The 24,654-nt window shown below is 69.0% G+C and overlaps 2 protein-coding genes across 5 annotated transcripts; one reads left to right on the top strand and one right to left on the bottom strand.

The window, feature by feature from the left end:
* Nucleotides 1-537: 537 nt before the first annotated feature.
* Nucleotides 538-7,477, top strand: PLEKHG3 (pleckstrin homology and RhoGEF domain containing G3). Of its 2 annotated transcripts, XM_084522662.1 has the most exons (17): nucleotides 538-582; nucleotides 1,991-2,272; nucleotides 2,357-2,457; nucleotides 2,544-2,613; nucleotides 2,701-2,747; nucleotides 2,856-3,006; nucleotides 3,185-3,319; nucleotides 3,408-3,590; nucleotides 3,678-3,770; nucleotides 3,846-3,932; nucleotides 4,051-4,084; nucleotides 4,196-4,291; nucleotides 4,378-4,452; nucleotides 4,565-4,719; nucleotides 4,792-4,992; nucleotides 5,150-6,158; nucleotides 6,242-7,477. In XM_084522662.1, exons 2-17 carry the CDS (start codon nucleotides 2,000-2,002, stop codon nucleotides 6,868-6,870), a joined length of 3,339 nt encoding a protein of 1,112 aa, XP_084378788.1. In that variant the 5' UTR covers nucleotides 538-582; nucleotides 1,991-1,999; the 3' UTR covers nucleotides 6,871-7,477. The 2 variants fall into 2 exon arrangements, with proteins under 2 accessions (XP_084378788.1, XP_084378789.1); XM_084522663.1 differs by lacking the exons at nucleotides 538-582; nucleotides 4,378-4,452 and having other exon boundaries at nucleotides 1,646-2,272.
* On the bottom strand, nucleotides 7,428-24,654 carry SPTB (spectrin beta, erythrocytic). 3 transcript variants are annotated; one of them, XM_084522660.1, is made up of 35 exons: nucleotides 24,509-24,654; nucleotides 21,488-21,662; nucleotides 21,246-21,397; nucleotides 20,929-21,102; nucleotides 20,743-20,834; nucleotides 20,584-20,664; nucleotides 20,389-20,504; nucleotides 20,132-20,244; nucleotides 19,877-20,064; nucleotides 19,686-19,803; nucleotides 18,993-19,151; nucleotides 18,616-18,918; nucleotides 18,163-18,313; nucleotides 16,832-17,699; nucleotides 16,599-16,736; nucleotides 15,770-16,529; nucleotides 15,429-15,631; nucleotides 15,264-15,354; nucleotides 15,048-15,194; nucleotides 14,707-14,970; nucleotides 14,415-14,621; nucleotides 14,245-14,334; nucleotides 13,886-14,155; nucleotides 13,199-13,329; nucleotides 12,762-12,966; nucleotides 12,054-12,673; nucleotides 11,825-11,963; nucleotides 11,662-11,746; nucleotides 11,362-11,558; nucleotides 11,174-11,271; nucleotides 10,959-11,037; nucleotides 9,004-9,146; nucleotides 8,750-8,923; nucleotides 8,567-8,609; nucleotides 7,428-8,084 (listed from the first exon to the last, which is right to left on the bottom strand). In XM_084522660.1, the coding sequence occupies exons 2-35, from the start codon at nucleotides 21,627-21,629 to the stop codon at nucleotides 7,920-7,922; spliced, it is 6,906 nt and encodes a 2,301-aa protein (XP_084378786.1). In that variant the 5' UTR covers nucleotides 21,630-21,662; nucleotides 24,509-24,654; the 3' UTR covers nucleotides 7,428-7,919. The 3 variants fall into 3 exon arrangements, with proteins under 3 accessions (XP_084378786.1, XP_084378785.1, XP_084378787.1); XM_084522659.1 differs by having other exon boundaries at nucleotides 21,488-21,679; nucleotides 24,509-24,620; XM_084522661.1 differs by lacking the exons at nucleotides 7,428-8,084; nucleotides 8,567-8,609; nucleotides 8,750-8,923; nucleotides 9,004-9,146 and adding an exon at nucleotides 10,126-10,387 and having other exon boundaries at nucleotides 21,488-21,679; nucleotides 24,509-24,620.

Raw genomic sequence — 24,654 nt, 5'->3', positions numbered from 1 at the left:
GGAGGGGGGCGTGGCCTAATGGGGGGAGGGCGTGGCCTAATGGGGGGAGGGCGTGGTTAAGCGGAGCAGACGGGGAGCGAGGCAGAGAGCAGGGTGGGCGTGGCTTCGGGGAAGTGGGCGTGGTTTGAGGGCGAGTGGGCGTGGCTTTGGGGGTGCGTGGGGGCTGTTTGAGGGCGAGTGGGCGTGGCTTTGAGGAGATGGGCGTGGCTTGATGCGGAATGGGCGTGGCTTGAGGATGAACGCGTGTTGTTCAGATGCTGAGTGGGCGTGGCTTAGAGGTTGAGTGGGCGTGGCTTAATGCTGACTGGGCGTGACTATATGCTGAAAGGGCGTGGTTTTGTGCCAAATGGGCGTGGCTTCGCCGCGGAGGCCCCGCCCCTCGCCCCCTCCCCCCTCCCCCCCCCCTCCCTTGGCGCTGCCCCCACGCGTGTCCGCGCCCCCCCCCCCCCCCCCTTTGGGTGCCGCACCCCGGGGTGCCGGGGCCGGGCGGGGCGGGCGCTGCCGCTGTCCCCGCCCCCGGGGCTCGCCCGCCGCTTCCTGCGGGCACGGCCGGGACGGGGCGGCGGCGGCGGAGCGCGGTGGGTGAGTGCGCGGGGACGGGGGGGTCCCCGTGGGAGGGGTGTGGGGGGGGTTTTGGGGTGCCCGGGGCACGCGGGGCTCGGGTTTGGGGCTTTTGGGGTCTTGGGGTACTCGCCCCGTGGGGCTGCGGTGCCTGGGTTCCGGGCTGGGGGTCCCGGTGGGGATGGGGGCTGGGGGTCCTTGGGGTGCCCGGCACCGTGGGTCCCCGTGGGGTTGGGGTCTGGGGGTGCAGGGGGTGCCTGGAGCCGTGGGTCCCCATAGGGATGGGGTCTGGGGGTCCCACGCGCTTTGAGTCCCTGTGGGGGTAGGGGTTGTGGACCCCATGGTGCATGGTGCTGTAGGGTGGGAGCTGTGGGGTCCCGTGGGGCTGGGGTCGGGGGTCGTGGGGTGCCAGAGTGCTTTGGGTCCCACGGGGGAGGGATCCGCGGGTCCCCGTGGGGCTGGGGGTGACGGGGAGTCCCGTGGGGACGGGGCCCCGCTGTGCCGCCCCACTGGTGCCCCGCGTCTGTGGGGCCGCCGGAATCCTGGAAAAAGCCTGGAAATGGTGAAAGCGCCTGCCCTTATATGGCTCCGGCGGGTTCTCCCGCCTCCGGCCGGCCACAGGCCTGGGAACGCGCCGTGGGCCGTGCCCGGCTCCCACGCAGGATTTTCCCCCTGCCTCAGTTTCCCCCTCCTGGCGGCCACCTTTGGGATCCGGCATTTCGGGGCCCGGCGGGGGGCACCCGGCTCAGCCCCGTGGGTTGCGGGGCGCAGCCCCCGCTCAGGTCGGGTTAATCTCGGCGCCGAGGCTTTGGCGGCACCGGGAGGGGGGGGGGGGGCAGGATAACCCCCCCGTGACGCTGGCCCCGCGCCCTAATCCCGGCGCTGAGCGGATTAGGGCGGCCGGGGGCGGGCGATGGTGGCCGTGGGGCTGGGAGCCACGGCGGCGTGGGGCGGCCGGGGGGGATTCGGGGAGCTTGGGGGGCCCCGAATCCCAAATCTCCCTCGAGCGACGGGTGCCCCGCGGCCGTGCCAGCTGCCCCGGTGGGGTGCGGGGGGCACGGTGCTGGGTTTTGGGGGGCTCCCCGTCTGCCCGTGGAGGGCGGCGGCAGGATGCGGCCATGCGGCACGGCGGGCGCGGGAGGAGCCGGAGGGAACCGGCTGGACTGGTTCAGGTCCCGTTTCCCCCCCCCTACACCGCTACCGGGAACGGGGCAGGGGGGGTCCGGGTGGCCCCGGCACCGCCGCCGGCACGTGGCCCGGCTCAAGGTCGCCCGCTCTCCGCCGGCACCGTCCTTCCGCCGGGAGCCACGGCCCTCGCCATCTGGGCACGCTTCCTGCCCCGGTGCCACCTCGGTGACCCGGCACCGAGCTCTCCGCCGAGGTGCCCTACGGCTCACCGGGTCACCCCGGGGTCTCCGCTCGCCCCCAGCCCCCGGGGATGCCGGTGCCCGCCTGCCCGCAGCGCCCTGCCCTCGGCGAGGTGCCGGCGGCTCCCACCCGCGGCATGGAGGAGGAGGAGGAGGAGGAGGCGGCGTGCGACGGCGAGGAGCCCTGGCTGGCCAACAGCAACAACAACGCGGCCCCGGGGGGGCGGCCGGGGGCGCGGGGCATGCGCCCCCCAGGCCAGGAGCCCTCGTACCTGCAGCGCGTGCTGCTGGAGATCGTGGAGTCGGAGCGCACCTACGCCCGCGACCTGCGCGGCATCGTGGAGGTGAGGGCACCGCGGGGACGTGGTGGGGATGGGGGGGGCTCGGGCCCTCGGGTGGCGCTGAGCAGCGGCTGTGTGTGTGCACAGGGCTACCTGGGGAAGATCATCGACGCCGAGGAGCCGCCGCTGCGGCCGGAGCAGGTCAGCGCGCTTTTTGGGAACATTGAGGACATCTACGAGCTCAGCAGGTGAGTGGCACACGTGGTGGTGCCATCCCCTTCCCACAGCGTGCTGGGGGGGCTCCGGTTAACCCCCGTCCGTCCCTTGCACCCAGCAACCTGCTGCAGAGCCTGGAGAGCTGCGCCTGCGACCCGGTGGCCGTGGCCGTCTGCTTCGTGACGCGGGTACGGGGACACGGCGCTGGGGCGGGGGGGGGCACGCGGCGGGGGCCGTGCCGGGCTCTCACCGTGCCCCCCCCACACTACTCACAGAGCCAGGAGTTCGACATCTACACGCAGTACTGCAACAACTACCCCAAGTGAGCGGGTGCCGCGGGGCTGGGCGTTACGGGGAGCTGTGGGGCCGGGCGCCGTGGGCCTGAGCACCCCCCTGGTGCTGTGTCCCCCCCCCCCCAACTCCTCCCCAGCTCGGTGGCGGCGCTGAGCGAGTGCATGAGGAGCAAGCAGCAGGCACGCTTCTTCCGCGAGTGCCAGGAGCAGATGCGGCACGCGCTGCCGCTGGGCGCCTACCTGCTGAAGCCCGTCCAGAGGATCCTCAAGTACCACCTGCTGCTCCAGGTGAGCCGGCACGGCGCGGCACGGCGCGGCACGGGTACCCTGCGTGGTTGGGACTGCGTGGCACGGCGTGGGGCACGGCACGGGTACCCGGCACGGCAGGGTGGGAGCCGACAGCGCGGGCACTCGGCGCGGTGTGGTGCGTCTCGGTGCCACGGCGTGCCCCCCCCCGTGCCCGCAGGAGATCGCCAAGCACTTCGAGCGCAAGTCGGGGGACGACTACGAGGTGGTGGTGGAGGCCATCGACACCATGACCTGCGTGGCCTGGTACATCAACGACATGAAGCGCAAGCACGAGCACGCCATCCGCCAGCAGGTGGGCCGCGGGGAAAGGGGCACGGCGGCGGTGGTGGCAGGGCCGGGTAGGGGCTGCGGTGACGCTGCCGTCCCCGTGTCCCCGGCAGGAGATCCAGTCGCTGCTGCTGCAGTGGAAGGGGCCGGACCTGACCAGCTACGGGGAGCTGGTGCTGGAGGGCACCTTCCGCGTGCAGCGGGCGCGCAGCGAGCGCGCCGTCTTCCTCTTCGACAAGCTGCTCCTCATCACCAAGCGCCGCGGGGACCACTACGTCTACAAGAGCCACATCCTGGTGGGTGCTCGCCCCGCTGGGAGGGAGGTGGGGAGGGGGTTTGGGGGTTGAGGGGGGCATCGCAGGGCTGATGGCGTCTCCGCGCAGTGCTCCTCGCTGATGCTGATCGAGAGCACGCGGGACTCGCTCTGCTTCAGCGTGGCTCACTACAAGCACATCAAGCAGCAGTACGGCCTGCAGGTAGGGTGCTGTGGGGTTTGGGGGGGCACAGGGGACCCCCATCCGCTCCCACCACCACCCCAACACCACCCCCAGGCCAAGAGCGTGGAGGAGAAGCGCGTCTGGACCCACCACATCAAGCGGCTCATCCTGGAGAACCACCACGCCATCGTCCCCCAGAAGGTGAGGACACCCCGGCGTTGTCCCCTTGCCTTTCTTAATTTTATTTTCGGGTGTGGGGGAGGCAGGGGGGTGACACCCCCTTGGGGAAACCACCTCTCACTGCCTCTCTCTGTGCCAGGCCAAGGAAGCCATCCTGGAGATGGACTTGTTCCGTGAGTGCCCCCACCCCTCCACCCCCATCCTATATCCCTGAGCCCCCACCCCACGTCCCTGTGCCCCCTTGTCACCCCCTGTGCCCCATTTTCACCCCCCTGTGCCCACAGACCCCCCGCGCCTGCCCCGCTACAGCCCCGAGCGCCTGCACCGGAGCCGCTCCTGCCAGCCCCTGGACCAGCCGCGCCACGGCCGCCGGCAGTCGGGTGAGCCCCCCCCCGGTGACACCGTGTCCCCCCCACGGGGACAGCGCCACGCTGACGCCTGTGTCCCCCCCCACGCCGCCCCGCAGAGCCCTTCGAGCGCCGCGACCGCGCCGAGACGCTGCCGGACCGGCTGCGGGGGCACGCGGGGCGCCGGCAGTCGGGTGCGGATGGGGATTGGGGTTGGGGTGTGTTTTTTTTTGGGGGGGGGGGTGGTTGGGGGCACGGGGATGATGCCACCGCCCTGCTGTGACACCCCCGTGTGTCCCCCCGCAGAGCCCGCCAAGCAGATCCTGCGGCAGCTGGGTGAGCACGGTGAGCGGCTGGGGGTGACATCAGGTGGGGGGGGCAATTTTGGGGTGCTGTCCCCTCCCCCAAAGCTCACCTCTGCTCTTCTTCCTCCCACCCCCACACGGCTGGCAGGGCTTAAGGTAAGGCCAGGGCATGGGGTGGTGTGGGGCTGACCCCTGTGAGGGTGCTGAGCCCTTGTGTCCCCCCCCCAGCACGCAGGGAGTGAGGGGACCCTCCTGGAGGCGGGGGAGCCCCCACAGCCCCCCAGGGCCTGGGCTGCAGCTGGGGGCGTCGTGGAGGAGGAGGAGGAAGAGGAGGAGGAAGAGGAGGCTTTGGGCAAGGACAGCCAGGAGGAGCAGGATGGGCACAGGGACAAGGACGGGGACGTGGCAGAGGAGCCCCAGGAGGAGCAGGTACCTGCACCAGACCCCCACCCCTTCCCCTGCTACCTGCGGCACCCCGCATCACTTGTGGGGCGCCCCAAAAGTGCCGTGGGGCACCGCACACCCCTCAGCTTCTGCTGTGCTGAGAGGGCGGGGGGCACGGCCCCCCAAACTTTGCTCCCGCCAGGGGACCCCGGCAGGGAGCTGCGAGTGGCACCACGAGGTCGCCGCCACCCCAGCGTCACCGGTGTCCCCACTGCGCACGGGGGAGCTTGGCGAGGGACCGGAGACCCCCGCGCCCCCCTCCCCATCGGGGACCCCCCCACCGGGGCTGCCTGACGGGGAGGGCGACCCCGAGCAGCACCCGGATACGGAGGCGGGCACCGGGGAGGACCCACGGGCGTTGAGCAGCGAGGAAGAGGAGGAGGAGGAGGAGGAAGGCCACGGGGAGGGCAGCATCCTGCCCCCCTCGGTGCTGGACCAGGCCAGCGTCATCGCCGAGCGCTTCGGCAGCAGCCTGTCACGCCGCGGCAGCCTGGCGCTGGAGGGGCGCAGCGGCAGCACCCTCAGCCTCGACGGGCCCCCCCCGGACAGTGGGGCACCCCGCAGCCCCCCGCCGTCCCCAGAACCCCCCCCTCCCACCCCCCGGCGCCGCTCGCTCCTCTCCACCCAGGACCTGCTGCTGCTGCGCAAGATCCGGAGCTACTACGACAACGCCGAGCACCAGGACGCCGGCTTCAGCATCAAGCGCCGCGAGAGCCTCTCCTACATCCCCAAGGGGCTGGTGAGGACCTCGGTCTCCAGAATCAACAGCTGGCCCCCCCCGGAGCCAGCGAGCCCCAAAACACCCCCAGAACCAGCGAGCCCCAAAACGCCTCTGGAACCAGTGAGTCCCAAAACGCCTCCGGAGCCGGTGAGCCCCAAAACGCCTCCGGAGCCGGTGCTGGCGGTGGATGGAGCATCCCCTGCGCGCCAGGAGAACGGGCTGCAGCCCCCCGCCGAGCCGCTGCTCATCCTGGAGGAGGGTGACGTTGGTGCCGGGGACCCCCCGGGGGTGCTGGCACTTGGGAGCCCCCCCGGGCGCCCCGCCACCAGGGTGTACCAGCTGGCCCGCCAGTACAGCCTGCGCATCAAGAGCCGCCGCCGCCGCGCCGGCCTGCCACTGGGGGACGGTGCCACCCACGCCAGCCCCCCAGGTGGGACACAGTGGGATCGGGGGGACCGTGGGCACCGTCACCTTGCCACCACCCCGCTCTCACCCCTCTCTTTTTTCCCCCAGGTTTGCCGAAGCCGCCCGTGTCCCCAGGGGACTCCGTCACCCCCACGGTGTCCGGTGCTCCCCGCAGCCCGCCCAGCCCCGGCGGTGGCGGCACCGAGCCCTTCTCCTGGCCAGACGTGCGGGAGCTGCGTGCCCGTTTCGGCGCCCCGCGGCCACCGCCAGTCACCCGCAGCCGCTCGGCACCCGAGGGGCCGGGGCGTGGGGGGCGTCCGGCGGCCAAGGAGCGGGGTGGGGGCCGCAGCCGCAGCGCTGAGGCGGGCGTGGGGACCCCCGACCCATGGCACGGTGCTGGTGGTGGTGGTGGCCACCATCACCACCAGCAGCAGCCCGGGGGGCTGTGGGTGACGGCGCAGGCACCCCTGGGCCCCGGGGGGCAGCGGGTGGTGGTGCTGGAGAGGCTGCCCCCCCCTGCTGCCACCGAGCCCCCCGCCTACGTGCAGATCCGCTCGCCCACCACCCGCGAGAAGATCTGCCTGAAGGCGGTGGTGGAGCGCTGCAAAGCCTACCAGGCATCCGAGGAGTACCGGCGGCGCTGCCCCCCCGGGCAGGGCGAGCCCCCCGAGCCCCCCCGGCACGGCCTCGTCAGGGACCTGCGGCAGAAGTTTCAGACCCTCGACGCCGCCAGCTAGGGGGGGGCAGCCGGGAGATGGGGCGCCCTTTGGATCCCCAGGAGAAGGGACACCCCCCATGGACCACCAGGAGATGGGGCACCATGTGGACTACTGAGAGATGGGGCACCCCATAAATCCCCAGGAGATGGGACACCCCCTGGACCACCAGGAGATGGGGCACCCCATGGATCCCCAGGAGAAGGGGCACCCTGTGGACTACTGAGAGACGGGGAGGTGGACCCCCCAGCTCAGCCAGGACAAAGGGCACCCCGTGGACTCACAGCTCACCTGAAAGAAAGAGCCCCCCATGGGCCCCAAGGAGGTGGACACCTGATGGAGCCCAGCTCCCCCAGGAGATGAGGCACCCCTGGGCCACCAGGAGATGGGCAACTGGACCCCAAGAAGAAGGGGCACCCTGTGGACCCTCCAGGTTGCCCAGGAGAAGCAGGACCCCACAACCACTCTTCATGCCCAGGAGAAGGGTGACCCTGTGGACCACCAGGAGACGGGACTCCCCCTGGCCCCCACCCCACCTGCCAGAAGGGCCCCCCCAAGCGCACAGCCCCAGGCCCGCCTTGCTTTGACATCTTTATTACAAAAAAGAAAAACCCAAACCGAACCCAAATTTCCTCTCCGCCCACCCACCCATGCGCTCCCCCCAGGGACGCTCGGTCCGGCTGTGGGGGTGCAGGGGGGGCCCCAGCAGCACCGGGACCCCCACCCGCAGCAAGGGGACAAGCGTGGAGGGAAGGGGGGCGCGCTCTTTGGTTGGTGCCCGTGGGGCTGGGGGGGGGGACACACGCTGGTGGGGGGCTTATGGCTTAGAAAAGGGGGCTGGGGGGGGGGGCCGGGATGCGCCCGCGTGGGGTGGGTGCACGTGCATGCATGCGGGGCCACGCGTGTGCATAGACGTGCGTGCACCGACACCGGGGTGCGTGCATGCCCTTCAGCATGGGAACAGATGTATATATATAAATATAAACATATATATATATATATATATGTACACGCGTGCCGCGGTGTGGGTGCGGTGCTGCCCCCCCCCCAAGCCCTCCCCTCTTCCCGATTTATTTCTTCTTGGGGAAGAAGCTGAAGCGCTTCTCCTTGTCCCGCCGGGGCGGGCCGGGCTCGGGGGGGGCGCGGGGTGGGGGCAGGCTGCGTGCCTTGGCCGGCAGGGTCTGGCAGGAGGTGATGGCCGCGTGCAGCCCCTGCAGCCACGTCTGCATCTCCTCCTGGGGGGGGCATGGGGCGGTCGGCACCCCCTGGCCCCTGCCGGGTGCCCTATGTCTTGTCCCACGAGCACCAGACCCATGGTGGCCCCCTGGGTACCTCTGGCCACCCCGTGTCCCCTTGGGTGCCCTGCGTGCCTCTGGGCACCACTGCTCATCCTTTTTCCCGTGGGGCACCTCTGGCCACCCCCGTGGCTCCTGGCCACCCCTGGCTGCCCCAGTGTCCCCCTGGCCACCCTGCATCTCCCCAAGCACCAGTGGCCATCCCAACATCCCATGGCTGCCCATGTCCCCACTGGGCACCTCTGGCCACCCCAACGTTCCCCTTGGGGACCTCTGGCCACCACCACTTTCCCTGGCCACCACCGTGGCCCCTGGTCACCTCCCTTCTCCCCAGAGCTCCACTGGCCATCCTTTGTCCCTTGGGTACCTCTGGCCACCCCAATGTCCCCTGGCCACCCCCTAGCCCCAAGGGCACCCCTCACCTCATCCTTGCCATGGAAGAGCCACTCGCTGCCGTTGCTGAGCCTGGGGTCAGAGCAGAGGGCGGTGAGACACCCGCTGCCCCGTGCTGTGCCGTACCCATCCCCATGCCATGCTGCACCCACACCCTACCCGTGCCGTGCTGCGCTGTACCCATGCTGTACGGCGCTGTACCCGTGCCGTACCTGAGCGTGAAGACGTGCTTCTTCTTCTTGTAGCCGGCGGCCACCTGGCAGCGTGCATCGCGCAGCCCCAGGGGCTCCTCGCCCTGGCAGGGCACCCCCAGCGCCCGGCTCTTGGCGTCCTTGAAGAAGGCGAGCTCGCCGCCCCGCAGCACGCAGTACCGCGTGCTCCACGACCTGCAGGCAGCCCCGTCACCGCCGGGCTGGCTGCCACCGTGCCCCCTGCCCGCTTGGGGTGGCCGCCGCGCCGTGCCTACCTGTTGGATGCGCGCTTGGTGGCCGCCTCCAGGTCGTGCTTGCGGCCCAGGTAGCCCTCGAGCTGGACGCGGGCCGGCTGGGCGGGCAGCGTGGCCACCTCCTCCCGCGGCACTGTTGCCGGCTCCTCCTCGCCCTGGGCCGGCTGCCACGAAGCAACAGCCACGTCACAGCCCGTCCCCGTGGGTGTCACCCGCTGTCACCTCCCCGCTTCGCCAAGCCACATCCCCGGGGTGTCCTCCCCTCCCCTCTGTGCCACCCCTGGGCATGGTGGCACCGGTGGTGTCCCCCCGTGGGGACGTGCAGAACCCAAGCGCCGATGCCAGGAGCAGTCACCCCCGGTGCTCAGTGACAGCAGCGCTGCACAGGGAAACTGGTGGCCACCGGGAGCTGGTGTGGGGACCCCTGAATGTCCCCCAAACCAGGGCTCAGGGACAGTGGTGCGTGGCAGATGGGATGCCCGGGGTGAGGCTTTGGGCAGGGGCACAGCTGGGTGCAGAGTGCGGTGATGGCACAGCCCCCTCATCCTTCGTGTGGGGACGGTCCCAGCCCCTTGGTGTTGGTGGCAGTGAGCCAGGGCCATGTGGAGCTTCTGCGGTGTGCCCCACCGAGGTAGACAGGAGGAAGGAGGCTGTCCCCAAGCAGCCAGAAGGTGACTGTGTCCCCAAGGAGGCAGGAAGAGGAAGATTGTGTCCCCAAGCTGGCAGAAAGCAGTCTTGTCCCCAAGCAGGCAGAGGGGGACCCTGTCCCCAAGGAGCTGGAAGATGCCCATGTCCCCGAGCAGCGGAAGTGATCTTGTCCCCCAGCAGAAAGTTGGGGATCCTGTCCCCAAAAAAGCGACCTTGTCCCCAAGGAGCCAGGAGATGTCCCCAAGCAGGCAGGAGAGACAGAAGGGGGTGCTGTCCCCGAGCACAGAACAACCAGAAAGCAAATCCTGTCCCCAGGCAGGCGGGAGGGGCGCAGAGGGGGGCAGCGAGCACGAGGTGATGATGCCAGAGGGGGGCAATACCCTGTGGGGTGACGATGTCTTGCAGGGTGACCCCCATGGGGTGGCGATGCCCCATAGGGTGACAATGCCTTGTAGGGTAGCGATGACACCTCCAGAGGGTGGCGATGCCCCATAGGGTGGCAATGTCCCATAGGGTGGCGATGCCCCATAGGGTGACGATGCCTTGCACGGTGACACCCCCAGGGGGTGATGGTGCACCACGGGGTGCCAGTGCCTCGCAGGGTGACAACGCCTTGCAGATCAGCAATGTCCCTCGGGGTGATGATGCCCCTCGGAGTGATGACACCCCTCGGGGTGACGATGCCTTGCAGATCAGCGATGCCCCTTGGGACGACGATGCCTCACAGGGTGGCATCCCCATGGGGGCAGCGATGCCCCTGAGGACACGAGCCAGAGAGCTGGTACAGGCGCATCCATCCAGCCAGCAGCACCGTGTCCCCGTGTCCCCAAGGAGCCGGCTGTCCCCTCCATGCCAGGACAGAGCCAGCTCCGCTCCCAGCGCTGGGACAGCCGGGTGCCAGGTGGTGGTGGCCGTGCCGTGCGGTGTCCCTGTGACTTGCAGGTGTCTCCTGGGACAAACGCCGCTGGGGACCTGCCTGCTCCGGGGTGGCCAGCTCCGAATTTGCCCTGTGCCAGCCTCCACCATCCCCAGCCTCACCCCAGGGCTCCCAGCCACCACGGGGACACGCGCCGTGGCACAGGGGAAGGCGCTGCCCTTGGGCCCGCCCGTTTTTTTGGGGGTCATTCAACATTTATTCAACTCAGCGTGAGGAACAACGCGAGGGGTCGTGGCCGTCCCTGGTGCGGGACGGGAGGGAGAGTGAAGGGAGTGGGGCCGGGAGCCATCAGCGCGGGTGCATCCAGGGGCAGCGGTCAGCGTGGTGGGGCCATGCAGGGGGGGACATTCCTGGTGCTGGGGAAGGAGAAAAGCTAAAAGCCAGAACTGACCGGTTGGAGCCCATCGGTGGTAGGCGGAGAGGTGTCCTGCGGCGTCACCCCCTTCCTCTTCTCATCCTCTTCCTCTGACCTGCGGGAGGGAGGCACTCAGCATCCCAAAGGACGGAGGTGGGCATTGGGACGCCCCCAAAATCCCCACCGGAGACAGCCCAGGGGGAAACTGCCTGCAGGTGGCCGCCTGGGGACACGGTGCCCGCAGCCCTTACCCTGCCTCCAGCTCAGCATCCAGATCCAGGCGATATTCGGGAGCGGCGTCATGCGTCACCTCCTCATCCCGCAGTGTCCGCCCGCCCAGGAGCTCCAGCTGCCAGGGAAGGGGATGCAGGTGTTGGGGGGGGACACCCAGCTGTGTCCCCCCACCACCACCCATGGGGCCACCCGAGCTTTTCCTCACCGTCGTCAGCTTCCTCAGGGCGGCGATGCGTTCCTCCCAGGTGGCCGTGGACTTCTCGAAGGCTTCGTGCCGCTTGAGCAGCTTCTCCACCCCGTCCACCGTCTGCCCGTAGTCGCTGCTGGCCAGGTAGGGCTCCTGCGCCACCAGCCACGACTCGGCCATCGAGGCGTCCCTGGAGAACTGGCACACCTCCAGCACTGCGGGCAGCAGGGGCAGAGCGCTCAGCAGCCGCCTGGGGGGGGGTCCCACCAGCCCCAGACACCCCCCCCTGCTCCCCAACCTGGCCATCACCACACTTACGCAGCCGCAGCCGGTCCCAGCGCTGCTGCCACAGCTCCATCATGGCCTTCCTCTTGTCCAGCAGCTCCATCAGCTTCGCCTTGATCTGCAAAGGGTGGCTGTCACTGGGGGGGCGTCCATCCCTGCTGCCCACCCTCCCCTTCCATCCAGGGGCTGTCCCCACCTCGGGTGACTCCTGGTGCTTGCGCTGCAGCAGCTTCTTGCCCAGCTCAACGCAGGTGGTGAAGCTCTTACTGCGCGCGTCTATCTCGGCGTGGATGCCCTGGTGGTACGTCATGAGCAGCTCCACCGAGGAGACGTCCCTGGGGGCAAGGAGGGGACGAGCGGAGACGTGGGGGCTCAGCGCCATGCCGGTGGGCAGAGGCACGGCGCCCCGACCCTTCCGCTCCTACCTGGGCTTCTCCTGCGTCTGGATCTGCCTCGTGGTGCTCTCCATCCAGGAGAGGAGGTCGCGTGCCATGCTGAAGAAGCGGAACTTGTCGGCCGTGTCCACCAGGCGCGCCCGGCGCCCGCTGCACGCCTCCAGCAGCGCCCGCAGCGCCCGCGCCACCTCCTGCTCCAGCTGCTGGATGCTGGCCGCCTTCTCGCCGGCGTAGGCGGTCTGCAGCCGCGCCGCCGCCTCCCGAAACTGCTGCACCTGCGTCTCCAGCAGCTGGAGGTCGCGCTCGAAGGCGCTGTGCATGCGGTGGAAAGCCTCCACCGAGCCCGAGTCGTCGCCCAGGTCCTGGGGCAGCTCCTGGTGGCGGTCAGCGATGAGGGCTAGCAGCTCGGCGCCGTCGTAGAAGTACTTGTGCAGGTCGTAGGAGGCGGCCAGCAGCTGCATGCGGGTGTCGATGAGCTCCAGGAGGTCGGCCCAGCTCTCGTTCAGCCCGTCCTTCCACTCGGCCATGGTGGCGGCCTCGGTGTGCCCCGCGTCGATGAGGTCCTCGATGGCCAGGTTGACCCGGTCCACGCGCTCCTGCCCCACGCTGCCCGTTTCCCGCGCAAACTCCCGAAACTTCTCACGCAGCAGCTGGGGTGGGGAGGAAGAGACAGGTTCACGCCACCCAAAAAACGCCCCAACAGCACCGTCACCATCAGGCCCGTGCCGGCGGGCTCACCGTGACGTGGTCCAGGTCCTGCCCCATTTCCTGGGAGGAGGCGACCACGTCGCGCTCGGCGATCCAGTGCTCCAGGTCCTCCACCTCGCGCTTCAGCTGGAAGAGGTGGCACATGTTCTCCAGGCGCCGCCGGCGCTCCTCGGCCGCCTCCTTCAGCCCCGCGTAGTGCTTGTCCACCTGGCCCTGCAGCCGGATGATCTGCTCCCTGCGCGGCCCCGGGCACACAGACACCCCGGTTCGTACCCAAACCCGACGGTTTTGCCATGCCTCGGGGTGGTTTTGGGGAGAACTCCCCATAGATGTACACCCCATGTCCCTCCACCACCACCAGGCAATGCCATGTGGGGCAGCAAATGCCACCAAACTGCTGTCCCACCCAGCTGGGCACTGCAGGCATGGGGCTGCCCCGGGGTTGGGACACGCACGGTGGCACTTACCCCTCGGGGTGGCCGGCGGAGAGCAGCTGCTGCGCCCTCCCCGCCAGCTCCTTGATGGTTTGGCCGTAGTCCTCGATGGAGCGCTGCTGCCGCACGTGTCTCTTCAGCATCACCAACCCACTTTCCTCATCCTGCAGCAGGGACAGCGCCACCAAACATCAGCGCAGAACTGGGGTTGGGGTCCAGCCCCAGTGCCCACCCTGCAAGGGCGTCCTGCCTCCCCCCGATGCAGCAGGGAGCAGCGGTGGGATCAGCATGGCGTGGTGTGCAATGGCATGGGGCAGTGCGTAATGGTGTGAGGTAGGACGGTGGGGAATGGCATGGCACAGGGTGCCGTGGTGCACCAAGAGATGGCATCGTAAAGGCATAGCGCTGGGTGCCACAACATGGGATGGATTGTATGGCAGAGCGTGGCACGGCAAGGGATGACTTTGGATGGCATGAGAGGACTTGTAATGGCATGGGATGACCGCGATGGCATGGCACCATGTGGCATAGGATGGCATGTAGTGACATGGGATGTGATGCACGTCATGCAGTGGCACAGCATGAGATGCCGTGAGACGGCGTGTAACGGCACAGCAAGGCTTGGCATGGGATGGCATGCAATGGCACGGGATGGCACAGCAGGACACAGCACAGAGGCCCCAAGAGAGACACGGGCACACGACGTGGGGCCGCCCTCACCTTCGGCTTCTCCTCATCCCCCATGAAGAGCTCCTGCTCGCTGACCCACGCCTCGGCCTCGCCAGCATCCATGTAGTACTGCTGGGCCTCGCCGGCCTCCTGCAGCCTCCGCTGCCGCGCGGCCACCTCCTCCCGCAGAGCCTCCCACTGCACCCTCAGCTCCTGCGCCCGCTCCGCCAGCTCCGGGCACGGTCCTTCGGCTGCCGCCTCGCCGCGTGCCAGCACCTCGGCCAGCCGGGGGGCATGGCCCTGCAGCTCCTTCTGCAGGGTCTGCCGCGGGGCCATGCGGTCAGGACGGGGGGAGGCGGCACCCGGCACCCCCAGGTGGGGCGGTGGGTGCCGCCATGGCACGGACTCACCTCGTTCCTCTTGGCCAGGCGCTGCACACTCTGCAGGTCAGTGCCGTGGTCCGTCGACCTGGCCCGTGGCATCCTCTCCTGCACCCACAGCTGCAGGCGACAGCACCTGCTGAGTGCCCCATGCCCCCTGGCACTGCAGCCCCCGCTGCCACCGCCACTGTGGTGCTCACCGTCTCGTCCTCCAGGTCACGCGCCAGCTGGTACATGGCCTTGGAGGTCTCCAGCTCCCTCCTCCTCCTCCCCAGTGGCTCCAGCAGCTCAAGGAAGCGCTGCTGGAGCCTCTGCTCCTGCCCATCAGGCTCCGGCGCAGCCCCGGCGAGCGGGGCCGCCAGCTCCGCCAGCTCCTCCTGCCGTGCTCCCACTTGCTCCTCCAGCCGCTGGAGGGGGAGAGCCGTCAGGACCCAACCACACCGCCCACAACACCCTTTTAGGATGCTCCCCAACTGCACGCCCGCTGCTCACCGTCAGCCTCTTGAGCATCAGGTTGGCACTGGTGAGGTCCTCGGCCCGCTCGGCGGCACGCAGCTCGCCCTCCGCCTGCCCCAGCCAGCGCTCCAGGTCGCCGTAGCTCTGGGCGCACAGCTCGGCGCGGTTGGCCTCGAAGAGCTGCCGGCCCTTCTCCTCGGCAGCGGCGTGCAGCCCGTCCCACAGTGCCCGCAGCTCGCCCAGGCGCTGTCCCACCACGGCGCCGTACTGCGGCTTGCGGCTCGCCAGCTCCGTCCCCTCCTGCGGCACGGCGGCGTGGTCAGCAGCGGCCGCGTCCCCACACCGGGGGCCAGCCGGCCTGCCTCGCTGGGACCCACCTCTTCGACCTTCTCCATCCATCCCCGGTTGGCCGCCAGCTCGGCCATGAACGCCTGGTGCTTCTGCCACTTGCCGTGGAGACCACGGGCTTCCCCGTAGGATGCGTCCTGCGCCGTCAGCATCTTCTCCTCCACCCAGGCGGCGAGCTGTGGGAGAGGGTGTCATGGCTCGGCCCGGGGCACCCCGTGGTGCCACTGGCTGTGCCGCTTGCCTACCTCTCGGCAGCTCTGCAGGAAGCTCTGCAGCTCGTGGTTGTCCTGCAGCAAGCCCGCCGCCTCCTGAGCCTTGGCCACAATCGCCTGGTGCCTGGTGGGGGGACAGGCGGCGTCACCCCACTGCCACCCCACCGCAGTGCCCACGGGGCCCCTTGCCCAGCTCACCGCTCCTGGAGGGCCTGGCACTTCTCGGTGATCTTCTCGGAGAAGATGTTGCCCTCGGCCACCAGCTTGGTGCCGTTGGCCACCACGCTGGGGACCTTCTCAGCGCTGCTCTCCATGCTGGCGTGGAAGTCCTCGAAGCGGCGCAGGGCAGCCACCGAGCCCTCCAGTGTGGTGGGCAGCTCCAGGTGGGCCAGCGTGTACTCCTGTGGGGCACGGGGGCTCAGCACCCTTTTCGGGAGGCTACCAGCCCTCTCCTACCACGGGGATGGGTGCTGTGCCAGGCACAGCACCACCACACCCCAGGTCCTCTCCCCCACCGGTGGCCACATCCACACACCCACCTGGTTGGTGAGGAGGATCTCCGCCTGCTTGGCGTCTCGCAGGAACTCCTGGAAGCCCAGGCACTGTGCGAGGAAGCGCTGCCGGGCGTCCCACATCTTGTGCAGGGCGCCCCAGCCCGCCTCCACGCCCCGCAGCCGCTCCCGCAGCTGCTCGTACTCGGGGTCCTCCTGGCCCCCCGTCACCCGCTCGCCCGCCTCCACCAGCGCCTCGAAAGCGGCCGCGTGCCCCTCGGCGTCCTGGCGGGCGGCCGCGTGCCGCTGCAGCAGCTCCTCCGCCTCAGCCACCGACACTGGCACCTCCTCGGTGGCCGCCACGGCTTTCTGCGCCCCGAAGAGCCACGCTTGGAAGTCATCCAGGTCCTGCAGGAAGCTCTGCAGCTGCCCGGCTTCCCCCAGCGTGGCCGCCCGGTCCCGCAGGGCACCCTGCAGCCCGTCCATGGCATCCTGAGCTGCCGCCAGCCTCCCCGCCACGTCCTTGGCCACTTCGGGGCGCTCCTCGGCCAGGCGGGCAGCCTGGGGGCGCAGGGCGGCCAGGCGACTCTCGGCAGCCGCCAGCTCACGCTCGATGCCGTAGAGCTTGCGCTGGGTGGCCAGGACACCGGCCAGGTCGCGGCCGAGGTCCCGCGTGGACTCCACCACCCGCGTCTTGCCCAGCAGCCAGGAGCGGGTCTCCTCGCACTCCAGCTGGTAGTTGAGCAGGCTGAGCGCCGAGCCCACCGCCGCGCGCCGCCGGGACACCAGCTCCCGAAAACGGCCCCACCTGCACGGCCACAGGGGTCAGGGCGGGGTGCGCGCCGGGGCACAGCCCCCCCGCCACTCGGGGACGTACCTCTCGTTGAGCTGCTGCTGGCACTGCCGCACCTGGGGGCTGCGCGGGTGCCCGCTCTCCAGGAGACCATCGGCCGCGCGATTGACAGCGTCGATTTGGGGAGCCACGCCGGCCATCTCCTGCTCCAGCCCGTCCAGCCTGCGGGGTGTCCAGGCTGAGAACGGGCCAGACCTCGCAGCAACGGGCTGAGAACGGGCCAGAGCTCGCGGCACCAGGTGGTGGCACCTCCCTACCTGTGCTGCACCACATCCAGGTCCTCCAGCGCGGCGGGCACCTCCAGCTTCTCCAGCCACCGCTCCTTGGAGGCCATCCAGAGATGGCAGGCTTCGCTCTCCCCGAAAACAGTGTAGAGGTCCAGGGCATCCTGCAGCCGGCGGCTGCGCAGCTCAGCCAGCCCGACCACCTCGGCGTGCAGCGCCCGCAGCGCCGCCAGCCGGCTCTGTGCCTCGGGGCCAGCCTGCAGCTCCGGGGGGAAGCCCTCTGCTTGGTGGCCCAAGCGCTCCAGGAGCTGCCGGGTGGCCACCAGCTCCTCCAGCAGCTCCTGGTGCTCCCGCAGCAGCGCCTGGGTGCGGGCTTCATCGTGGCCCAGCTCCTCGCTGGCCGCTCGCCGTCGGGCATCTGCCAGCACCTCCGCCAGCTCCGTGGCCTCCGCCTGGAACTGGAAGAAGCCCTCGGCGTCCCGCAGCCCCCGCCGGCGGAAAGCCACCAGCTCCTGCAGCTGGCCCCAGAGCGCCCGGACGGCGGCTGCCCGGTCCCGCAGCAGCCCAGCCTCACGCCCCGCAGCTGCCAGCCGCTCGGCTGCCGCCAGCGCCCGCTCCAGCCGGGCGCCCCGGGCCTCCAGCTCGGCCTCCAGGGCAGCGTGGCGGCGCTGCAGCAGCAGCACGCCCGCCAGGTCCTTGCCGTAGTCCAGCGCCGAGCAGATCTGCTCCTGCTCCTTGATCCAGTCCTCTGCCTCATCCAACTCCCGCAGGCACTGCCAGAGCGCCCGGGACTGCTCCAGCAGGGCTTTGCGCCTCACCGCCAGCGCCTGCAGCTCCCGCCGGCACATATCCAGGTGGCTCACGCGGTCCCGGATCACTTTGGGGTCGCAGGGGCGGTAGCCTGGCCGGGGAGACACAAGGGAGGGCATCAGAGGGGTCCTGGCATGTGTTGTGGCTTCCTGGAGTGACCCTACCCTTGGAGCAATCCTGCTTTTGGAGAGCCTTGAAGCAGCACTGCCCTTGGAGCAACCCAACCCTTGGAGATCTCTGGGGTACCCAACCCTGGAGTGGCTGTACCTTTGCAGACACTTGGAGCCTCCAACTCCTTGGAAGCCCTTGGAGTGACTCTACCCTTGTAGCAACCCCATCCTTGGAGACCTTTGGAGATCCCCAACCACTGGAGTGCCCCAAGGCCCCCAGAGACCCCTGAAGCACCCAACTCTTGGAGCAACCCTACCCTTAGAGTGACCTATCTGTGGGAACCCTTGGAGACCCCAACCCCTGGAGTGCCCCCAGCCCCTTGGAGATCCCCTGGAGCACCCAACCCCTGGAGTACCCCTGGCCCCTTGGAGCAGCACACCTACCCTCAGCGTCGGCGAAGCGGAGGGCAGCAGTGCTGACAGCCCGCACCTTCTCCATCTGCAGGGCCATGTCACCTTCCAGCAGCCGGTGGGTCTCCAGCAGCTCCTCCACCTCCAGGAGGTGCTTCCCAGATTCAGGCGATGCCAACTGTGCCTGCGGAAGATCCTGGTGTCACCTGCAGGCTCCGAGCAGGTGGTGAGCACCTGGCACCACGCTGCTGGCTCTGTCATCGCCTGAGCGATGCATGCACCAGGGGACGGACACATCTCCTGGGCGCTGCATTCATAACGTGGTGACGGTGGCCACATCGTCCCTCTCCAGCACCCAAACACCCCATAATGATCTTCTGCCTCCCCAAGAAGTCCCGCTGTCCCCCTGCCTGGTGGGACCAAAGCACCCAACCCACAGTGGCATCAGCCCACAGTGATGCCAAACCTCCTGCATCCGCAGCTCACCTTGACCTCGTCCATCCAGTCGATGCTGTGCAGCATCTCCTGGAAGAGGTGCTGCAGGGTGAGGTTCATCTCGAGGCGCTGACGCCGGGCACGCAGCAGCTCCTGCAGCTGCTCCCAGAGCCGCAGGATGTTGTCCTTGCGCGCTTTGATGCGCTTGATGTCGTGGTAGCCCTCTGCCTCCAGCTCCTTCGCCACCGCCTCGATGGCCTGCACCCGCTCCTTGTAGGCGGCTGTGTCCGTCTCGATGGCCTCGTGCTTCTTCTTGGCCGCCTCCACCGCCGGCAGGTCCTGGCCGAAGTTTTCCTGCCGGGAGCAAAGCTGGTGGTGAGGCAACTTTGGGGTGTCCCCGTCCCCGCGGTGGGTGCCCCGCAGCCCACCTGTGCCACCAGGTGCTGGTTCTCGCTCAGCCAGGCCTCCCGCATGGCCGCCTTCAGGTCGAAGCGCCGCGCCAGCTGCTCCAGCTTCTCCTGCCGGATGAGCTCGTTGCGCAGCGCCAGCTCCCGCTCGTGCTCCGCTCTCTCCAGCTGCTCCCACGCCTGGCAAAAGGCAGCACCGGATGGGGTGGGATCCGCGTGCCGCGTCCCACCAGCACCATCTCGCTCTGCTGGTGAACCCCAATGTGCTCCGCGGGTGGGAGAGCATCGATGGAGAACCCCAACCTGCCCTGGGATGGGATGGACCCAACTGGCCCCAAGACAGACCCAACTGGCCCCAAGACGGACCCAACCAGCCCCAAAATTAATCCAACTTGCCCCAAGATGGACCCAACCTGCCCCAAGATGGACCCAACCTGACTCAGGATCCCAAATGCCCTAGGATGGACCCCAGATGCCCCAAGACCTGAACTGCCCCAGGATGGACCTAGCCTGCCCTAAGCTGGACCCTACCTGCCCCATGACCTGAATTCCCTCAGGATGGACCCAACCTCCCCAAGATGGACCCAACTTGTCCAGAACAACCCAAGGGGAAAAAACCCTGGGGTACTGGTGGAAAAGCTGCCCCAATACCCCCGCGTGCCCCAGGAGCAACCACATGTCCCCATATGGGGCACAGCCGGAGGGTCCCCATACCCGGTTGATGTCGCAGACCAGGCGCCCCTCATGCGGGGTGTAGACGCGCTGGTTGTTGGCTCGCATCCGCGACTGGATGGTGAAGAGCAGCACCTCCAGGTTGCCCTTCTCCTGAAACCTGACCCGCAGAGAGCTCAGCACAGGGCACCCACGGGCGCTCACCGCGGGTTGGGGGCTGAGGGGACACTTACTTAGGGGGCTTCTCCACCGTGCGGTAGGTGCTGAAGGCTTGCAGCTGGTGCTGCACCCCGGCCAGCGAGTTGGCGAAGCTGCGGCTGTTGAGGGAGACGATGGTCTGCTCGATCCAGGTGAGCAGGTCGGAGGCCAGCCCCCCGTAGCCCTCGATCATCCGCTCCGTCTCCTTGGCGTGCTCAATGACCTGTGGTGGGGCTGGCGGTGAGAGCGGGGCACCCCGGCAGCTCCCCCAGCCCCGACGTCATGCTCACCTTGCCCAGCCGCCTGCCCTTCACCTCCAGCTTCTTCATCTCGGAGAAGTAGTGGTAGAAGGCCACCACGTAGGTGATGATGGACTTCTCGTCGGGGTTCTCCGTGAACACATCTGCAAGCGTGAGAGAGGTGTGAGCCCTGACCCAGCCACTGCAGCACCCCGGGGTGCCACCCATGTCCCCGTAGGACACCTCTGTCCTTCCATGGGCACATCCCAGGGGGGGAAACTGAGGCAGGGGGTTGGCAGCAGCCTCACCTTCAGGGTCGAGGAGTGGGGTGATGCCCAGGTGCCGCTCTGCCACGCTGAACGCGTGCTCCAGGTTGTGCCGGGCGTTGGACTTGGTCAGGGTTTTGAACTCGAACAGCTCTGGCCTGGGGACAGAGGAGGACACGGGACACGGTGGCGCTGCCGTGCCACCACTGCCCCGCTGCCGGCCACTGTGCCACATACCTGTGCTTGTGGATGAGGGCGTTGAAGGCCAGCCCGTCCTTCCAGCTGGAGGTGAAGTTGGTGATGTTCACGTGGGGGTAGCTGCAATGGGGACACCTCACCGTCAGCTTCTGTGCATCCCCAGACCCCGGGGCAGGGGGTGAGGGTCCCAGCACCTACCCCGCTGTCTTCATCTGGCACCAGAGCAGCAGCGCGTCCCGGGGGGAGCGCGTCTCCGGGCCCTCCTTCATCTCCTTGATGACATCCTGGATCTGGGGGACAGAAGGACAGCCTGGGTTGTCAGTGGACAGCAGCGGAGGACGGCTTCTGTTTGGGTGCTGAGCCCATGGGTGCTGCCCAGCCCACCTGGAAGCGCAGGATGATGGTCCAGATGAGGCCGAGGATGAGGCGGTGGTTGCCGTCCACGATGTCGTGGGAGCCCATGTTCTCCAGGTGCACCTGCTTCTCCTTCAGGAACTGCAGCGCCTTGTCCACGTTCTCCAGGCAGTGGATCCGCATCCGGCCCTTGGTGGGCTTGGGCTGGGGCGTGACAGCGCTCAGCACCCTGCCCTCACCCCCAGGCACCCCCTGCCCTGCCCAGGGACACCCCGCCACCATCCCCACCCCGGCCTGATGCCAGCCGCGGTGGGGCAGCGCACGGCACGGCCGGAGGGGACTCGTACCAGCATCTCTTTGGACAGCACCTCCAGCAGCTTGATGAGCATCCGCCCGTCCCGGAGGTCCAGGTAGAGGTCTGAGATGCGGCAGGTGACGCAAGCCAAGTGCAAGTTCACCCACTTGGTGAAGGTTTTCTTCTGCACCGCCTCCCGCTCGTCTGCAACGACAGCGGGCACGGTGGCACCGGGAACAACCCCGCGCCACGCGCCGGTGGGGGCCACGGGGACCCCAAAAACCATCCCCGCACCTGCCAGGGCTTTGATGCGGGAGCGCTCGAAGAGGCGCGCGGAGCTGTTGTCGTTGTCCAGCTCATCGTCAGAGGCGTCCCAGGGGCTGTAGGAATGCGACTGCTGCACCTCCATGTGGTCGTAGTCGTTCTCCGAGGTCATGGTCCCGGCGTCCCGCGGCCGGGCGGCCGTCGGCTGCGGGGAAGGGGCTGCTGTAGGGTGGTGGGGACATGGGCACGGGCATTGCCGCCCCGCCACGCGCTGGGATTTGTGGCTAAGACCTGCTGGTTAATCGGCTCAATGGGATTTAGCGCCGTGCCCCAGGTGTTTCGGGGCACGGAGGTGCTGCGCACTCGAGGAGCCCCCAGTTGTTGTCACCTTGTGGTGGCTCACGCTGCTGTGTCCCCTTGTGGGTGCCTGGTGTCCCCATGGACACCCCCCAAGGGACACGGGGGCTGCAGGCACCCGCCCCACGCCTGCGCCGGGAGGGGCTTCGTGGGGAGAGCTGGCAACAGCTGCCAGCGGGGGGGGGGCCAGGAGGGGACACCCGCCCCCGGGGACATTTGAGACGCAGATAGGACTAGGACGGGCCGGTATCTAAAAATGCCTGCCAGCAGCTGCCGGGAAGGCGGGGGGGCTGCGCGGTCGCCCTGGGGCCCCCGAAGGGTGCAGGGAGCCAGGCTGAGGGCTGCCACCTCCAGCACTCGCTTGGACCCCCCCTTCTCCCAACAGCACCCCTCCAAAATCCTGACACCTTCCTTGCCCCATAGGGTGCGCCCAGCCAGGCACCCCAGGGCCTGAGCAGCCCCCCAGGGTGACCCCTCCAAACCTGGAGCCTGTGGGGACGCACAGGGACACCGGGGAGCACAGGGGTGACCCCCAGGGCTGCAGGGGGGGAAAACACCCGTACGTGGCTGGGGGGCCGTTATCGGGGGCCGGCAGGGCTGGGCGCTTTCTCTGCACCCTAATCTCGGCGGCGCAGGCGGGAGTTTGGCTCGGGACCAGGCATGCACACAAGAGTGTGCAAGGGCATGCCAGAGTGTGCAAGAGCAACCACGTGCTAGCAAGGACGTGCAAGAGCACGCCAGAGTGTGTAAGAGCGTGCAAGAGGGCACACACGTGAGCACGGACACGCAAGAGCACGCAGATGCGAGCAAGGACATGCAGAAACATGCCAAGACATTCAAGAGCGTGCACACGAGTGCAAGGACATGCAAGAGTGTGCAAGAGCGTGCATGTGCGAGCAGGTGCACGGGAGGTTGTTTGTGAGCACATGCAGGGCAAGGCAAGCGTGTGCAGGAGGAGCACATGGGGGTGTGCAAGAGCGGGGCACGCAGCCCCCCGCACTGCACCCCGGCACCTTGGCTCTGTGCCGCTGCCAGCCAGCACCGGGCTCATAGGAAAAAAAAAAAAAAAAAAAAACACAACCATGGGGAACCCCAAATTTTGGGAACCCCCTGGAACTGCGGCTGTGCCGAGCTGTGCCGGGTCTCGGTGCCTGCAACAACAGCGGGGAGCGAGCATCCTCCTCCTCCTCCGAGCCTCCGGCGGGGCCCTGGGCGAGCCAACACCGCGCGTTGGCGACGCGGGCGCTCGCCGAGCCTTTAAATCTCCCTCTGCCGCACCAGCGCCGCCGGGAGAACAACGGCGCCCGGCAGGGGCCCCCCGGCGGCTGCTCCACGCGGGGGTTTGGGTCCCAGCACCGCGACCCCGGCGGCGAGCACCCAGCCCGCGGGCTGCACCCCGCCGCCTTCCCCGGCCGCGGCTCGGCGCCGTGAATCAGCACTTCCCGGCCGGGGGCTGGCACCGAGCCGCCGCCGCCGCCGAGGTCCCCCCGCCGTGCCCGGGGTCCGCGGGGGATGCGGGGGTCCCGCCGCGCCCCCAGCCCCTTCCCCGCTCGCCCGGGCTGCGCGCAAGTGCCAGCCACCGGCGCAGGAGCGGGCACCATCCACCGGAGCGCAGCGCCCCAAGAAAGCCCCCTGGGGTGCCGGGGTGCAGACTCTCAGCATCACCCCGGCTGCTTCGTTTTCCCCAGCTTCATTTTCCCAAAGCAGGCGTGTTTTTTGTTTGTTTGTTTGTTTTTTTTTTTTGTTTTGTTTTTCCTTTCTCGCCCCGCTGCCAACAGAGGGACGGCCCCGCAGCCACCGGCAGCACCGCGGGCGTGCGCCCAGGGCCGGGAGCAGATGGCACGGCACGGCACGGCTCCGCCGGACCTCCATGCCCAACGCTGGCCCCCCAACGGGGCCAAGCAGGAGAGCCGGGCTGCCCAGGGCTGCCCAGGGCTGGGCTGGCTGTCACCGTCACCGCCACCGCCACCGCCACCGTCACCGTCCCAGCCGGGCTGTCCGGTGTCACCGAGCCACGCCGCCGTGGCACACACACGTGCTGAGACGCCGCACGCATTTCTGGCTATAAATAGGCCTGGGCTCAGCCCCGCTCCTGCCCCCGGGCGGGGGGCACCCGAACCCCCCAAAATCTCCATGCAGGGCCCCGAAAGCACCCGGGAACGTGGCACGCACGGGGCTGCTGTGCCGGACACCCCAGCAGCGCTCACCCACAACCAGCAGTTATTATCTCACCAAAGCTGTGATATTTCCCCAAAACACGCGGGACCCTCCCTGGGCACCCCAAATTTCCCCCCACCCCAGTGCCACAGCCGGAGGGAGCAGCGCGGGCACCGGGCACCCCCGGAGCATCCTCCCCGCCAAGGGCACCCAAACTCTTCTTGGGACCCAAATTCCCACAGGGTGACAGCGTGGGCCAGGGTCACCGTGTCACCGCCGCGTGTCCCCCTCCCCAAATCCCCCCCCCCAGCATGTCCCACTCCCGCTGCGCACCCCCCACGGGTGACCCCCCTTCCCCACGCATGCCCCCCCCAAAAAATCCCACAGCGGGAGCAGCCCTGGGGAGGGGAGGGGGGGGGACGCAGGGGAGGTGGCGGCCACCCCGGAGGGGGGGGTGGCAGCGGGTCCCCGCGTGTCCCCGCTGCCTGCCGGGGGGGGGGGACCGCGTCCCGCTGCCGGGGGGGGGGGGGCGCTCACCTGCGCGGGGCGGCGGCGGGAGGGCGAGCGGCGGCGGCGGCGGCGGGCCGGGAGCGGAGCGGGGCGGGGGCAGCGGAGCCGCCGCTATAAATAACATTATCGGGACATTCCTTGTGGGGGCCCGGCCCAGATAGCCCCGCTGTCCG

Source organism: Aythya ferina (assembly GCF_964211825.1).
Source record: "Aythya ferina genome assembly, chromosome: 5".
In the NCBI taxonomy this organism is placed as follows: domain Eukaryota; kingdom Metazoa; phylum Chordata; class Aves; order Anseriformes; family Anatidae; genus Aythya; species Aythya ferina.
The sequence above is the reverse complement of the archived record's forward strand: the minus strand, read 5'-3'. Positions and strand labels throughout refer to the sequence as shown.

Bases quoted from the DNA above. Each gene is read 5' to 3' on its own strand.
- PLEKHG3 (XM_084522662.1), top strand. From the start codon at position 2,000: ATGCCGGTGCCCGCCTGCCCGCAGCGCCCTGCCCTCGGCGAGGTGCCG. The intron at 3,320-3,407 runs GTGGGCCGCGGG...TGTCCCCGGCAG, and splicing joins AGCACGCCATCCGCCAGCAG to GAGATCCAGTCGCTGCTGCT. The intron at 3,933-4,050 runs GTGAGGACACCC...TCTCTGTGCCAG, and splicing joins ACGCCATCGTCCCCCAGAAG to GCCAAGGAAGCCATCCTGGA.
- SPTB (XM_084522659.1), bottom strand. From the start codon at position 24,605: ATGTTATTTATAGCGGCGGCTCCGCTGCCCCCGCCCCGCTCCGCTCCC. The intron at 20,505-20,583 runs GTATGTGGCACA...CTCTGTCCCCAG, and splicing joins GCCCTCATCCACAAGCACAG to GCCAGAGCTGTTCGAGTTCA. The intron at 12,967-13,198 runs GTAAGTGCCACC...GGGGCCGCGCAG, and splicing joins TCCGCCGGCCACCCCGAGGG to GGAGCAGATCATCCGGCTGC.